We start from the raw sequence: 16,006 nt of genomic DNA, 5'->3' as shown, positions 1-16,006 counted from the left end.
GCATACCTACATCTGATAAATATATACTTAAATATACTAACAAACCACACATGCTGTGGAGAAGAGTTGTGGGTGCCCTCTGATGTATTTCATAGATATTCCTGGTGTATATGTTGATATGGTAGCCTCAAAAAGTAAACACTTTCAGCCAAGTGTTTTAGAATCTTTGGGGATAGAAAGTTGCTATTCTGCATTTGTTCCTAAAGTTTTGATATTGGCTTTAAGTCTTTGGCAGGGCATCTAGACCAAAATAAGAACCAGAATCCAACAGTGGTAACAAAGGAAAACAATTAATTTGAGAGAGAACAGCAAAATTATCTACTTCAAATTCTTTTTAGAATAGGAAGGAAAGAATGATTGGAGGCCAGAGGAAAAAAGGAAGAAAGGAGAGAGAAAAAAGAAAAATGCTTTCTCCTGATGGATATTTGAACTATTCCTGCCTGATTCCATGGCATAATAATTGTAGGTCTTTTAAAGGGCGTAATATTATGACAGATTTCCCTCCCTTACTTGTTCCTGGGGCTCCACATGCACAATTTACTTCCTGCCACGAGGCTGGAGGCTGGCCCCTCCTGGGTCAGTCCGAGGAAGCCCAAAGTCGCCCACACCCAAGAGAAGGAGGGGGGCGTCCACAACCCCTATGCATCGTTATGCTTGCTGAAGTCCCCCATGCAGGTCGGCAGCGAGTGAAGATGGTAGGGAGGTCGCTGCTGCTGCAGACTGTGGGCAGTAACCCAGGACAGGCAGGGGGTGCAGCTCGGCCCTCACCAGGGCTTGAGGACAGTCACCCCCATTCCCGGATGAAGACCCTGACTGCTATGGTGGCTGCACCAGGGACAAGTAACCCAGGTCTGTGGTCCCCCACATTGCTAGGTAAAAAAGAAAGAGGCTTTTGTGACTTTCCCTTCTTTACCAAAACAAAGTGCTTCAGTGGGATCCTTCAGCTCTGTGAATGCAAACCAGGGCCTGGTGGACTGGGGAGAACAATTAGACCAGACACTTAGCGCATAAAAGCAAAAGAGGGTAGAAATCTAGACAATAGTGCTGAAGTCTCGGGTGGGGCGGAGGGGGGAACGGATATGATAGCGAGGAAGGAGTTTCAATGTGAATGAATACTAATTAGTGACATGGATATTAATGATGACAGTAATTAACAGGGGAAAGGAAGGGCTGTCATTGTCCCAGGGTGAGTAATCAATCTTGGCAGGTGATAAATAATGGTTCAGCAAGCTCAGCAGAAAGATAATCCGCCTGCCCCGGGGAGAGCTGTTGCTGATGCTGGAAACCTATCCGTTTCCAGGCAACCCACAAAAAAGAACTATTTTTCTTTTGAGGAAAAAACAGGTTAGAGTCTCTCCCCCACCCCCAACTTGGGATTACGGTTCTTATTTGATTTCTGCTTTGTTCTTCATTTCCTAGGACAAATGTTGAACTTGTATAATTTGGAGAAGACGACACACACGCACAAGCACACACAGACATAACTCTCCTTTCTCTCAAAGAATGTGAGTGAATAGGAGTGTTTTTGATCCAAAGTTTAGCTCATAGATGCCATCCGGGAGCAGGAGTGGAGAGACGCTTAGAAGTTCTGCTTTTCAGGTTGAAACGGGGGCACCTTGCAGGGCTGCGCCAGTGGAGGCTGGTCCTGGGGGAGCGCAGAAATAGATGGGGCCCTGGTTGTCTACGGTGCAGATTTCATTCTCTCTCCAGACAGCCAGAGAGAAACAGACCTGTGCTGTTCTCACCTCTGGCAACCAGTCAGAGTTCTGGGAAACTTTATTTCTGGGGAAAGGGAATGCTTGTTGAAGACCTCTGCTAGCTCTCCAGGTTTTCAGCTAGGAGTCTACTCCAGGAGAGCTATGGGCAGACCAACAGGACTCAGACATCCAGAAATGTTGGCCTTTTCACGCTGCTTTCCATCAAATGTTCCATTCTGAGGTGACAAAGCCACCTTTGAAGATCAGCTCTGGTTTAAAGTGAGATGGTTGAGTGACAAAGGTCAACTGACTGGAATTTCAGAACCTTCCAGAAATTTGGACTCCTCTACTCCCATGTTGGCTCCAGGCACGACATTTTCAGAGGGAGGCAAACAAAAGGAAACATATTCGGAGAATTGTGACTACCATGGTGAGGGTCTCTAGGTCATGTCATGGGAGCAAACAGCTGAGGGGCCCAGGCATGTGTCACCTCGAGGCGGGAGAAACTCAAGAAGAATGTTGGTAGTATATCGGACGGACTCTCTCCAGAGCAAGAAGTCTGGGTTTGTTTTTCTTTTCTTTTTTTTTTTTTTTTAAGTTTTATTTATTCCTGAGAGAGAGAGACAGCATGAGCAGGGGAGAGTCAGAGAGAGACGGAGATACAGACTCTGAAACAGGCTCCAGGATCTGAGCTGGCTGTCAGCACAGAGCCCAACGCGGGGCTCGAACCCACGAACTGTGAGATCATGACCTGAGCTGAAGTTGGACGCTTAACCGACTGAGCCACTCAGGCACCCCCTGGGTTTGTTTTTCTATCATCAGGGGGCAAAATTAAGTCCAAAGAGAGGATTTCAGAGAGGGTCGAATTTCTGTTCTGAGAAATCAAAGATGATTTCACTGGGACAGGCTGACTAGGAGGGGATCTGTAATTCTCAGGTACTAGGATTTTTCCAAGTGGAGATTATGGTGCCTCTTGTCCAGGGTATTATAGATGGGGCTCCTATATTGGCGAGGGCTGGAGTAGATGTGCTTTAAAATTTCATTCGACTCAGGATTTTATATTAGTTAAGGTAGGCCTTGAAGTCAAAACAAATAAATCTGGGGCTTAACACAATAAGGTTTATTTTTTAATCAAGTCAGAGCCCAAAATGGGCAACAATTTTTATGGTTGTTCAGGAACCCAGACTCCTTCCACACTGTGGCTCTGCCCGCCCCTGTGTTCTTGGGGTTCTCTCCATTCAGCCAGCAGATAGGGAAGTAAAGGGTGTGGAGGATCACATGGAGGTTTTTATGGCCCAGGCCTAGAAGTGGTGGATGTCGTTTATAGCCATATTCCATTGTAAGAACTCAGTCTATACCCAACTGCAGAAGAGTCTAGAAATGTAATCTAGTGGCCCAAGGAGTAGAGGAAAGAGGTTTCAGTGAACACATAGAAGTTTCTCCCCAGAAACAGGGGCATGTTCATTTAAGATGGGCCCATATCAGAAAAAATTAGAGATTTGTTACTGTTGCTGCTGTTGTTGTTGTTAGGAACCTGTAAGGTCACCTGTGTTAGTCAGGCCTTGTCAGTTAGGGGAGGGAGCTGAAGAGACCTCCTCCCTCAGGAAATATCCTGGGGTTCAGGTGTGGTAAAATTTCACCTAACCTGTCTCAGGGAAGTCATCAAAATCTGTATTTGCAAGAAGTTCCCTGTAGATACTCCCTAGAAGTGTGGACACAAGATCGTCCTGAGTCATCAAAAGTGGATTTTTTTGGAAAAGAATGAGATTGTGACTATGGAAGCATACCAATGGATAGATGTGGTTAGTTAGGATGGAAAATTGTCAATATTATCCAGCCTTTGGGTGTGTGCTAATTGGAATTAGGGGGGTTTTAGGTGTGCCACAGAGTCAAGCATCATGATGTCTTCAGTTCAAATTGCTTTATCATTTCAGGTACGGACATTGTGCAGTGGCTTATGAAGAACCTCTCCATTGAGGACCCAGGTACTTGACCCCGATTTTATCCTCTGTGGTATTGAAAAACATCCCATAAATGAGTTCCAAACCAAATTTTCCCATCTGTCTAAGAACTGGGCTTATATCTGTATATCCTGGGGCACTTAGGTGGCTCAGGAGGTTAAGCATCCGACTTCTGTTTAGGTCATGATCTCACAGTCCATGAGTTCGAGCCCCTCGTTGGGCTCTATGCTGACAGCTCAGAGCCTGGAGCCTGCTTCAGATTCTGTGTCTCCCTCACTCTCTGCCTCTCCCCAGTGCATGCTCTCTCCCTCTCTCTCTCTCTCAAAAATAAATAAACATTAAAAAAATAATAATAATAAATATGAATCCCAAGATGTGGAGGCACTCTATTTGCAAATGAAATTAATTTATTTTCTCCACTGAATATCTATCTTTAAATCTAAATCACCCTTTGAGGAAATGAGCAATTATTTAGAATGCCAAAGAGCCCAATACAATAACATGTGAAATGAGATGAATTCTCGTTAGCCACAGCAATTAAAGAGAAGTTGTAGCACTGTCACTGAACAGCCTTCTAGAGCCAGCTCTTAAAATTAGATTGCCTGATCCACAATTAAGATGTTTAATTATTTGCTAAGACTCCTTCTGTTTTCTGCTTCTGCAAGAAGTGAAAGAATGATTTTTTTTCCCCAACCTTAATTGTGCATTTCAATTAGGAAAACCTTCCCAGAAAAACAACAGAACTCTGGCCAATAAAACAGTTTCCAAATCTGTCCTCCCACCAGAAAATAAGTAGTAAAATTTATTTTGCCAGCATAATTAGAGAATGAGGGGTTTCAGAAAAATGATAATTCCAGATAAGTAAACCTTAGGGTCTGTGTGTTAGTTAATGCTTTTCAGAGTTTATAGTACACTTCCTGTTGCAACTGAGTATCTTTGATGCCTGAAGGTCATACTTATCAATATCTAATATCCATTCATGTATTCTTATGTTCTTGGGGAGTAGACCTATCTGCCCCAAATTAAATGGCTTCCAATTGCTATGCTTTCTAAAGAGTTTTGTAAGTGCCCTTTCTAGGTGTCTGACCTTCAGCTGTGATTCCTTGCTGTGGTCACGAAGTCAGCTCTGGAATTCCTATATTTTAATGTGATGCTCCTAAGAGGCTATTGACTATGAAACAATACAATTTACATAGAGTTCAATTAAATGCAGTTGCCAGAAATCTGACTGCCAGAAAAGTGGGGTCATTCATGGAAGGGACACTACCCTTTTTCACCATCATGATTAATGGCCACTTCCATGACAAGTGAAAATTCTTAATTCTACTCAAGCTCTTAATCTACAAGGGGAAACTGTGAATGCAAATCCTTTTAGGGAAAGAACCCAAATTAACTACCCCGTGTGTTTCCTTCATGCAGCCTGGACTTCTGATTGTCCACTTGTGAAAACTGGGCGGAATACATTTCTACCAGTTTAGCTGCTTGTATTTAAAGTCAATGTTTCCTTTGTTATAATGCTAAACTGAAGGAGTACCTTTCTTCAGGATAGTCTTTTCTCTTCCAATAGCACTGTTTTCTTAGCCCTTCTAAAACAATCACTGTATTTCTGACACATATTACTATCATTAGTAGTTGTAGTGTGGAATCAGAATAGGCTTCAGGAGTCGTCTGGCCCTGGTATGAGAAGCTTCCCCAAAAGCTCGTGAATAATAAGGATCATGTCTATGAAGGTCTCTTATTCTCGGATGGCCTTGGGAGGACATCAGGGTATTGGGAACCATTAGGCTTCTGAGAAACAGTTGAGCAGGAAGATTTAAGAACAGTTCACCAGCTGGGAATACAAGTGTGAAAATGAGACAAATCAAGGCCCTGGGAAACCAGGCACATCCAACATCTGCTCCGCCCCCACCCTCCCTCTCCATCATCCATCTAGCTAAGCAGAACCACCAAGGATGAAGTGAGAGTTCCAGCTTCTAGGTTGGGGACATGAAAATCACCTTCTTACTGGTTTTTGTTCTTTCTTCCCTGGAGAAGGAACAGCTGCCAGTGACGAAACTCTTCCTTTTTGCCGGACCCATGTTTCTCAAAGTACCTAGACTTTAAAAAGCAAACCGGTCATCACGAAGCAAATAGCATCGACTTCGTTCATTCTGACTGCACCAGTTATTTCCAAAGGATAGGTGGTTCTAAATAAGCAAAACACTTGGAGTAGATACAACCTCTTGAGAAGTTTGCAAGACAAAACAAGTTGCTTTAAAAAAAATCCAAAGCTGGGGCCCCTGGGTGGCTCAGTTGGTTAAGCATCCGACTTCAGCCCAGGTCATGATCTCACAGTTCGTGGGTTCGAGCCCCATGTTGGGCTCTGTGCTGACAGCTCAGAGCCTGGAGCCTGTTTCAGATTCTGTGTCTCCCTCTCTCTCTGCCCCTCCCCCACTCATGCTGTCTCTCTCTCAGAAATAAATAAAACATTAAAAAAAATTCAGAGCTTATGAAATTCATAATTTCTAGAGACTCCATAAGCGTATCAATCATTTTCACATCCAAAAATTAGTTTTTACCAGTAAGAGTACTCTTTTATTGGTGAAGGATTATCATGCATGGTGGAACCATATAGATTTTTTTTTTTCTCAGCTCTGCTCAGAATAAACACAAACTCTTACCTATGTGAATCTATTTATGGCTGGTGCTAAGTAACGAAACAATGGGTCTATTGTGGCAAAAACATACACATTTCTGTCAGGCTGGCCTCCTTCTGCCACTGCCCACTGCATCACCTACCCTCCCTCCAATTTTCTAAGAAAGCGAGGTTTTACTCTATATCCATAAGAGAAGGGTAATGCTCTCCTCCCTCGGGCGGGCCTGTCATATCAGAGAATGTTGTGGGCTGCATGCTCATTTTGCTGGGGATAATAAACATGATGAAACTAGGCACATGAATCAGGGCTACCCAGCACCAGGCAGTGCTAAGCCCTTTACATGAAACATCCCACTTAATTCAGTACAGGTGTATCTATACCAAAGCCCATGCTCTTAACCATGAAGCTACTTTCTTCTGGAAGTCTTGGGGAAAGTTAAGCCATGTCAGACTCTCAGAGCTGGGATCCAAAGGAGTCCCAGACGCATGTTCGCCCTTCCCAGCCACTGATGCTTCACCCCCCCACCTCCAGCCCAGTGCATTTATATCAAAGATTATCGGTCAATCAGTCAATCAATCATGCAGCTACCTGGGGGTGATGACAGTTGGCTTCTGGTTGCCTTTCTGCCGGCCTGACTTACCTTCCAGCTAAGGAGCCCTGCATTCTGACAGCTTACTAAACACTCCTCTCTCTCATGCCCTGTCTGTGCAGTTGAAGCAATACACTTGGGAAGCCTTATAGCTGCCCAGGGCTACATCTTTCCAATCTCGGATCACGTTCTCACCATGAAGGATGACAGCACCTTCTACCGTTTCCAGGTAGGCCTGCCAGCTCCCCCTTCTGAAGAACGTTCTCTTATTATCTGATCTCAGATTCGAACTACCTACAAAACTGAGGCTATTTAAGGGAATGGCCCTTATCTCTCCCAGACACTGGGAAGGCCAAACAAGCTTTGATCTGGGCCATTTGTTGTTGGGGTGGGCACATTTCACATGTATTTCCTCATTCATTCTGAAGAACAAGCTTTTAAGGACATATATCATCCATTTGACAGATGAGAACACTGAGATGCTCCAAGGTTTAATAAATCCAGGAGGTGGCCTTGACTGAGCGTCAGTCAGCCTGGTGGCAAAGTCCTTGATCTTTCTGCTCTGCCAGGCTGCCTTCCTGGTGTGAAGTTTTATCCACTACCTAACCTCTCCCACTCCTTTTCTCAGGTCCTGTCCTAGAGGGAAATAGGGCAGAGGATAAGAGGCTGTGTCAAGGTCAACACCAAAGGGTTTGGAGCGGAGCTTTTTATTCAGGGTCAAAGGGCATCTTAGTCTGTTCTGGCTACTATAGCAAAACACCAGAGACTGGGGGGCTTAAACAAGAGAAATTTCTCACAGTTCTGCAGGCTGAAAGTCCAGGGTCCAGGGTCCAGTTTAGGTCAGTGGTGAGAGGGCTCACCCCGGCTCTCAGACAGCCACTCCTCACTGTGTCCTCTTCACGTAGTGGAGAGAGGAAACAAACTCTCTGGTGTTCCCTTTCATAAGGACACTAATCCTATGGTATCAGGGCCCTACCCTGTCACCTCGCTTAACCCTAATTACTTCCTTACTCCAAGCACAGCCACACTGTGGGTTAGGGTTTCCACATAGCAGTGTTAGGCGACACAAGTCAAAGAGAGAAAAGGAACTTGGCACTTGTGTGTCCAGGAAACAGTGCTAGCCTGACTTCCGCATCAGACTTCTATCGCCTTGGAATAAGAAATGTTTGCCCTATAAGCATCTCAGTTTTGCATTTATTTTGCTTACCTTGGATTTCATTTCTCAGTAACCAGATTAAAATGCCGACAGCCTCAGCTGCATTAGGAACGGGAGAGAGTAGGGGGTTTGGTGTCAGCACGAAGGAGCCAGGGCAGAGCCTGTCATGGGGAGGGGTCCTCCTTTGGTGCAGGAGAGGGTGGACTCAGGCCCCAGGCAGCGGAGGGCAGGTGGCTGGTGGGCCTCTGAGTCCTGACGCCTGTGCTCTTTTGCAGGCCCCATACTTTTGGCCTTCAAACTGCTGGGAGCCTGAAAACACCGACTACGGTGAGCAGTGACAAGATGTCACTCCTGGGAGCGTGGAAGACAAATGCTTGGTGTCTGGGTGACTGCCGCACAGAGAGGAGGGGTCGTTATCCCACCCAGTCCTTTTCCCACCATTGACACGTAATAAGCTCCCTGTTCCACATAATGAAGAAAGGCAGAGTGCACTGAAAGTTGCAGCCTTTGGAAGGGAACGGGGGAAGGGAAGAAATGTTCTATCAAGCTGGCCAGTATGCTGATTCTGTGGTGCCGGGGAGAACCAAGACAGTGTTTGCTGACCCCTCCTTTCTGGGGCAGGGTTTCAGGGAGGGCTAGATCAAGGGGTCACCCGCCACCCCCACCCCAGCCCTTTCTATTCTCACAGACTTGTTAAGAGTTATTAATAATCCATTGGTGTTTTTGATAGTTAGATAGTAGAAGCATCAGTATTGGAACTCAGATCAGCGTGGCTTCAAGGCCCATGCTCCTTTCATGGTCTGTCCCTTAGCACAGAGTCCTTGTCACTGACTTAGCTGCTGAGGCGGTCCACGGTGGCCCTCCTTGGGCCCGGGGCACTTGGTGAGACCCCAGCTTCTCCCCAAGCTCTTCGCAGGATTTCTCGCATTGGGGAGACAGAGGCAGCTGCAGAGAATGGAGGGGCACGTGCAGCTGGGTGGTGTTTAGGGAAGCCTGTGCAGGAGACTGTGTGATAACTACACTGTCTGGATCACTCCCACCAGCAGCAGGTGGGAGCAGTGCCGAGGGTGGGGTGCGGACGAGCCATTGGCTGATAAGGCTACAGTTGTATTTCCAGGTCTCGAGGACGGTCTGATGCAGGGGACAGGGCCTTCTGATGGTCTCTGCAGCTGGCTGCAGGCACCACTGCGGGTCCCTCTGGAACAGGGCTCAGCTCTAAATGATGTGATAAGTGGATAAGCAAGGCTTTCAACTCAGAATCAGAACTACATTTGGCTATTCTCAAAATTAGTTCTTCTGGGGCTGAAACATTGGTCACAAAAGCCCAACTCAGAACTTGATTCATCATGGCTCAGTTCCATGCAGCAAGCAGGTGCCTTGTGAATGTAAAAACCAATAATTTTGCAGGCAGTGGAGAGAGGAGGAGGGTGGCGAGACCAAATAACTAGACTCCAGTAAGATGAAAATATTATGAGCCCATAAAGCTTAGGCATTTCACACTGTATACACCAGAACCTAGTTCCCTTTCTCTAGAGGGATACTGCACGTCATAATTTGAGTTGTGCAGCATGAACAAGGATAGAAATGACAATTTATGTAAGACTTTCATTAAAGCAAAATTATTTGGAATTCCTGTGCCTTGACTTTGGATGGAGAAGGCAAGGTGCGGGCTGCAAAAGTACTCACCAGCATTTACAAAGGTCAGTCAGAAAATCGAAGTTTTTGCCAAGGGAGAATTCAGAACAGCAGCTCCAAGATCAAGGGGCACCACTAGCTGTGAGACCTTGGCAAGTTACTTAACCTCTCTGTGCTTCAGAAATGTCATGTGAAGATGAGAATAATAATAGTACCCATTTGCTAGCATTGTTTTATTAAGATGAAATAAAATGCCTGTAAAGTTTGGTGTGTGGCCACAGTAAGGACTCAATAAAAACCATGGTGGTGGTGGTTAGTATTCTTATTACTAAAGCAATGTTTGACAGTATTAGTTCCATGGTGGCCATCTTGCCAGAGAGGATGTAAAACCAAAGCTAAGAACTCAGAATAGGCGTAATTTGGATTGATGAAGAACCAGAAACTTTCATTCATTCCACATACCTTTACTGATCACCAACTCTGTGTCCGTTGCTATGGCATAGATTTGAGTAAGTCACAGTCTTACCATCCAAGTACTCCAGGCTGGGGGAGGTAGCGTGATGAGGAGGAAGAGGGCAGTGAGGAGTCTGATCTGAGTATTCAAAGGTTTCCTGTTGATGAAGAATGACTGAGAAGGTTGAGTAGCTTGGGGAGGGACGGGTTTATAAAAGAGCTGTCAGAGTCAAGGTGAGACATTGAAAATGGATGCAGCAGCTTTAGGGAATCCCAACAATGGAGAATGACCTGGGAAAAGTTCCCTCATCCGTAAACTGAGGGTAATCACAGAACACACCTCACAGGGTTATTATGAGGATTAAGTGAGTGAACATTTGGAGAGGCTCTACAATGGCACCTGACATTCAATGAGCTTCACTTAGGGGGGTAGTGACTATTGTGGTGAGACCTTAGCACATAGAACAGTGGTTGGCACAACAGAGGTACTCAGTAAATGCTTGAATGAGTGACTAAATGAATACATGAATGAGCAAATGAAGTAACAAATGTCATAATGGAAAAAGCTCTGAACTGGGCATCAGTTCTAATTCCACTTCCACCACTAACTGGCCTAGGGGTTAATCACTTCACCTCTCTGGGCCTTTGGTTTTCCCATCTGGCAACACGGGGCCTGTACTTAATGGCCACCAGGTTTCCTTCCAATGCTAAAACCCCAGTGTACTAAAAAGTGATTCCAGGGTATGAGGAAAACAGAGAAATACATGTTTTACAAGTTCCCTGGTTTAAGAGATCAAGGTAAATGATATCACTTGTAAAGACAAAGTTTGAAAAGGGAGTCAGTTCTTTAAATACATTGAAATAGGATGAGGTCATTATTTTTTAATTGTTTAATTGCACATATAGTATATGAGTCCATTCACTTCATAATATTTTTTATGTTTCCTATTTTTATCATGGTGAGACGCGGTGAGCTTGAGATGGCAGTGGGTCATCCAAGTGATGTGCCAGGAGGTGGGATTGCCCAGTGTGAGGGCAAGGAGACAAAGATTTCTCAGTGAGAAATTAAATATCCAAATAAAACCAACATGTGAGCTTAAAGCAAGTCCCCCAGATGCCCTGTGCTAGGACTGACTGTCATTGTCTATAGCCATTTGATTGGTCAGATATTACAGCAAGCACTGTTGAAGGCACCATAGCCGTGCAGACAAGCCCCAAGTTCTATGCCAAGAAAAGGTTCATTCAACAGCTACATTCTACCTCCCTCATTGTGCTGAACAGACTCCCTAACATGTGACATTAGTCACAGAGGAAGCAAGTTGAGACCATGTGACCTTGTAGCTCGTGGTCATCTGGAATGGTGCCACCTTTGCATTCCATGTGTGATATTTTACTTCACGACCAAGCTGGCCCATGTTGATCCAGATGTGTTAGAGGTTTCTCAGGATGACTGTGCTCAAATAAAGGCCATAGCCCAACCTGTGTTGAACTGTCCTGCATTAGTGCAACACACCCTCTGGGACAGCACTGTCACAACAGCTTTCACCTCCACTGAGTTGTGCTGCTCCTTTGTCAATGAGACCAGCTCATTGGTGGGGCTGGTGACATGTCATGCCTCCTCTTTAGGTAACCTCCAATTCCATAGGCTGCCTAAATGGTGGTCCAGGAGACCAAAGGAGGTACCTTGTAATAGAGCATACGACCCTTCATCAGAAATGATGGAGAGCTGTACCTGCCTGGTTCTTTGCAAAAGATAGTAAGTGGAGAATTCTGAAGAAGAGATACAGCCTTACGTAATCTCTTCATATCAACATAAGCTCTACAAAAGAATGATCATTTGATGGCTTTTTGAGATCGGACCAAAGACCCTCTTTGATTATGGGCCATAATCATTTCAGTTTCTTTCTTAATTCAACCACACTCAAGATAAACCATCCAGTTTTGGCACCTTTAAAATGTATCAAGAATTTAGAAACACTTTTGAAGTAACCTGTATGTTGACCCCTTTCAAATTTTTATTATTTTTTTCCCTTTTTTTTTTTTCAGTTATTTCACCTCTACCAAACTCATTAGCAATTGTCTTAGCCAACTCTTCTTTATCAAGTTGTTCCAAACCACTCACCTGGGTCTTCATAGAAACATCTCTCTCTTTTCACACTAATTTCATCAGTGAAATGTAATATTTAGTGAACTTACATTATTAAAATAACAGGTGTGCCTGACATAAACAGATTTGTGAACAAACACAACTGACTCTCATCCACATACAGCTCAACTGATGTGAGCAGAAATGTAGGCTGCCGGCCACGAGGTTCCAGCATACTGTAAGCTGCCATCAGCAAGTTTTTCATATCACATGGAGGAGGTTTATTGATCCAGCAAGGAGTTAACTAGATCTCCTAGTCTAACTAAGTTGGTAAACCACAGGTCAGCCACACGTCCTCTCTGACCCTGTCTCCTGGCCATTCATACCATTCGTCTGTTGTCTTCCCTGGATCATTCTACTTGGCACTGGAGAAGGAGGGAGATACTGAAGAAGCAAAGGTAGAGAGAGGACGTGATGAAGGAAGCCATGTTTGAGAAAGAATCGTCCCTTAGCTTGGGAAGAGAGACCCTAATTGTCCACCGTTTCCACTGTTCATTCATTCTACCTGCTAGGCCAGCCCTGGTGCTAGGTGTAGAGATTCAAGCTGAGTAGGACACATCCTATGCCTTTGAGGAGCTCTCTGCCTACAGCTGGGGGACAGTCTAGTAAACCCATGATCACAGTGCCCTGGAATTAAGTTCCATGGGTGAGTGTGGGTAGACGCTATTGGGAAAACTGAGCTGGGTCTTCCGAGATTAGTAGGAGGTTGCCAGATTTTCCATGTGGAGAACACATAGGCAGAGGAGTAGAACTGAAGGGTCTGGTAGCCTCACATGCCCAAGGTAGGCAGGGAGGGAAGAGGCTGACAAGGTAAGGAGACTGGAGCTTAAAGAACTAAGCACGCCACCCTAAGGAGCTTGGCTGCTCTTCTAAGGTCACTGAGGAGGCAATGCAGAGAGTATAGGCAGGAAGGTCACATGATCTTATTTGTGAAAGATGACCCTGGTGGAGGATGCTTGGGTGAGGCAGAGTGAGGAGGATGAAAGGGAGCAGTCAAGACGAGAAGATGGAGTTCTCATCCAATCCTGACCTTGAAGGAAGATTTCTGGAGGTTAGATGTCATGGCTTCCACACAGAAACATATTCTGCTCAGCGCAGCACTGGGCTCGCCGGGAGGGCTGGCTGGATAGCTGGGTGGATGAGTGGATGGAGAGATGGATGGGTGGCTCTGTGACGCCACCACACTGCTGGGTCTGCACGTGTAGTAATTTCTCTTCTTCCCTCAGCCATCTATCTCTGTAAGAGGACAATGCAGAATAAAGCGAGGCTGGAACTGGCAGATTATGAAGCAGTAAGTATGGTTATTTTGTGGCTTACGTGTGCGAGGAGAGTAAAACCCTATCTGCAGCTCTGTTTCTGCTTCTCTCTTTCCTCTTTTCCCTCCCTGGTTCCTTTCAGGCAGTGGAAAGGAAGTGTCTTTTATTTCCCCTCTGTTCTCACCTCCTCTACCCATGCAATAAAATTGCACCTTTATGTAAAGAGCTCTTAAAACTCAGCAATAAGAAAACAAACAGCTCAAAAATGGGCAAAGACGTGAACAGACACTTCACCAGAGAGGACGTCGGATGACAAATAAGCACTCTAAGAGATGTTCAACAGCATCATTCATTAGGGAAACAAAGATTGACTCCCTGGTGAGGTACCACTACATACCTGGTAGAGTGGCTAAAATAAAAGGTACTGATAATGCCACGTGGGAATGCAAAATGGCACAGCCACTCTGGAAAATGGTCTGGCAGGTTCTCACAAAGGTAAACATACACTTCCCATACAACCAAGTAATCCTACTCCTAGGTAGGCACCCCAGAGAAATCAGAACTTCTGTTCACACAAAAACCTGCTTACAGCACCTCTGTTTGTGGTGACCAAACAAAAACAACCCAAATGCGCTTTTAAGAGGTGAATGGCTAGGGGTACCTGGGTGGTTCAGTCAGTTAAGTGTCTGACTCTCGATTTCAGCTCAGGTCGCAATCTCACGGTTCATGAAGTCGAGCCCCATGTTGGGCTCTGTACTGAATGTGGAGCCTTGTTGGGCTTCTCTCTCTGTCTCAAAAATAAATGAACTTAAAAAACACATAAGTGTGTAGGAACATTATGATCTTCCCAAGCAAATCCTGCAATGGCTGTTCTGTGGATCTGAGCATCCTATTCCTGTCCCTCATGTGCCAGCTGTCACCCCTCTCTCAGAAGATCGCTGTCCTATTTTTGTGCACCCACTGTGAAGCACTATATCGTTTCCTTAACACAACCTACCAGAAATACCCAGCCTACAGAAACGTGTGGCCCCTCCGCTCTGTGTCTCTCTTTCCTGTATTTTCCACGTTTTAGAAAAAAGAGAATTTTCCATGTGTTCCATGTTTAGACAAACAGAAACAAGACAGCATCAACTTCTGATATATTCATCCAGTTGTCTCTTCTCCTACCATATATAATGTTTTGTTTTGATATTTGTAAAGAATATGGCAGTAAGATGTTCTTTCAGGTTGAATTTCTGTCTAAAAGTGGTTATAAATTTTAAAAAAGAATTTTGTTTTCAAAATTCAGTAATTTTATTAACTTTTTTCACATGATGTATTCTCTTGCTAAAACCCAAATTTCAAACAGCAAACAAAGGAGAGGAAAGAACCCACAATCCTTCTCCTCTAACCTTTTTTCTGTACGTACATTTTTTTCTTTACAAAAAAAAAATCTGAATCCTACCCTGAACATTGTCCAGTAAGCTGCTTCTTTCCCCAATCATATACTGCAAGTATGTTGAGAGTCTTTCCATATTAGTAATGATAATCCACATTATTGTTTTTATTTTTATTTTTTTATTTTTGAGAGAGAGAGAGAGAGAGACAGACAGAGAGTGAGTGGTAGATGGGATGGGGAGAGAGGGAGACACAGAATCTGAAGCAGGCTCCAGGTTCCGAACTGTCAGCACAGAGCCCAACGCGGGGCTCGAACTCACGAACTATGAAATCATGACGTGGGCCAAAATCAGACGCTTAACTGACTGAGCCACCCAGGCACCACCACATTATTGTTTTTAATGGCTGCCTAGTGTTCCATGGCATGACTGGGTCATAATTTATGAAACCGCTCCCTAATTGACTGACATTTAGGCATCACTGGCTTTGCTTCCTATGAACAGTGGAAAAATCACAGAAAGCTTTTTTGAGGTACTCATACACTGAGCCTTGGTAATAACTGAGTTTATGTGTGTTGATCTCAACTGAAGCTCTTTTTATATTAATAATCCACTAATGAGGGTAATCAATTAATGTTGGCATGAGCCCTATGAAAATACATAGCATAATGTGGGTTCTACCCTTGCATTCCATCAGAATTAGGTGGCTCATTAGGGGACCTGTCAAACACCCCCTCCTCACTGTCCTTTTGTGCCAGCAGGTGAGCCTACAGACTTAGAGAAAAGGCTTCTCCCCTCTTCCTCTAAAGCCAGCCCTGGATGCCTTTTCTTTCTTTCTGGTTTTGGGTTTGCCTTTCACGAACATCACAAATATAGACACTCCCTTTTTCTCCCACTTTTGAATCCAAACTCTCAAAGGCATGAGTGCCAGGTCATCAGGGTTCTTTCTTGCCGCCTTCCCTGGGCCGTTTGCTGGAAGATGAGTCTTGAGAAATCTATTCTTGGTTCTGCTCACGGAGATGTCCAATAGGCTGCCAAGAGCCTCCTCGTCCCTTCCCCAAATCCTGCGTGAATACCCACAAATCCTTCTTCCTGCCTTCA

At 44.8% G+C, this 16,006-nt stretch overlaps 1 protein-coding gene across 5 annotated transcripts in view; it reads left to right on the top strand.

Annotated features, from left to right (window-relative positions):
* Positions 1-16,006, top strand: part of RGS6 (regulator of G protein signaling 6) — a 594,402-nt gene that overhangs the window by 492,835 nt on the left and 85,561 nt on the right. For all 5 annotated transcript variants that reach the window (XM_077750704.1, XM_077750703.1, XM_077750707.1 and 2 more), the window contains exons 4-7: positions 3,632-3,682; positions 7,006-7,112; positions 8,315-8,366; positions 13,500-13,564. In XM_077750704.1, the coding sequence (XP_077606830.1) occupies positions 3,632-3,682; positions 7,006-7,112; positions 8,315-8,366; positions 13,500-13,564 (275 nt within the window). The remainder of the gene's footprint in view (positions 1-3,631; positions 3,683-7,005; positions 7,113-8,314; positions 8,367-13,499; positions 13,565-16,006) is intronic.

The sequence above is a fragment of the Crocuta crocuta genome, unplaced genomic scaffold (assembly GCF_008692635.1).
Source record: "Crocuta crocuta isolate KB4526 unplaced genomic scaffold, BGI_CrCroc_1.0 scaffold186, whole genome shotgun sequence".
Taxonomy (NCBI): Eukaryota; Metazoa; Chordata; class Mammalia; order Carnivora; family Hyaenidae; genus Crocuta; species Crocuta crocuta.
The sequence above is the reverse complement of the archived record's forward strand: the minus strand, read 5'-3'. Positions and strand labels throughout refer to the sequence as shown.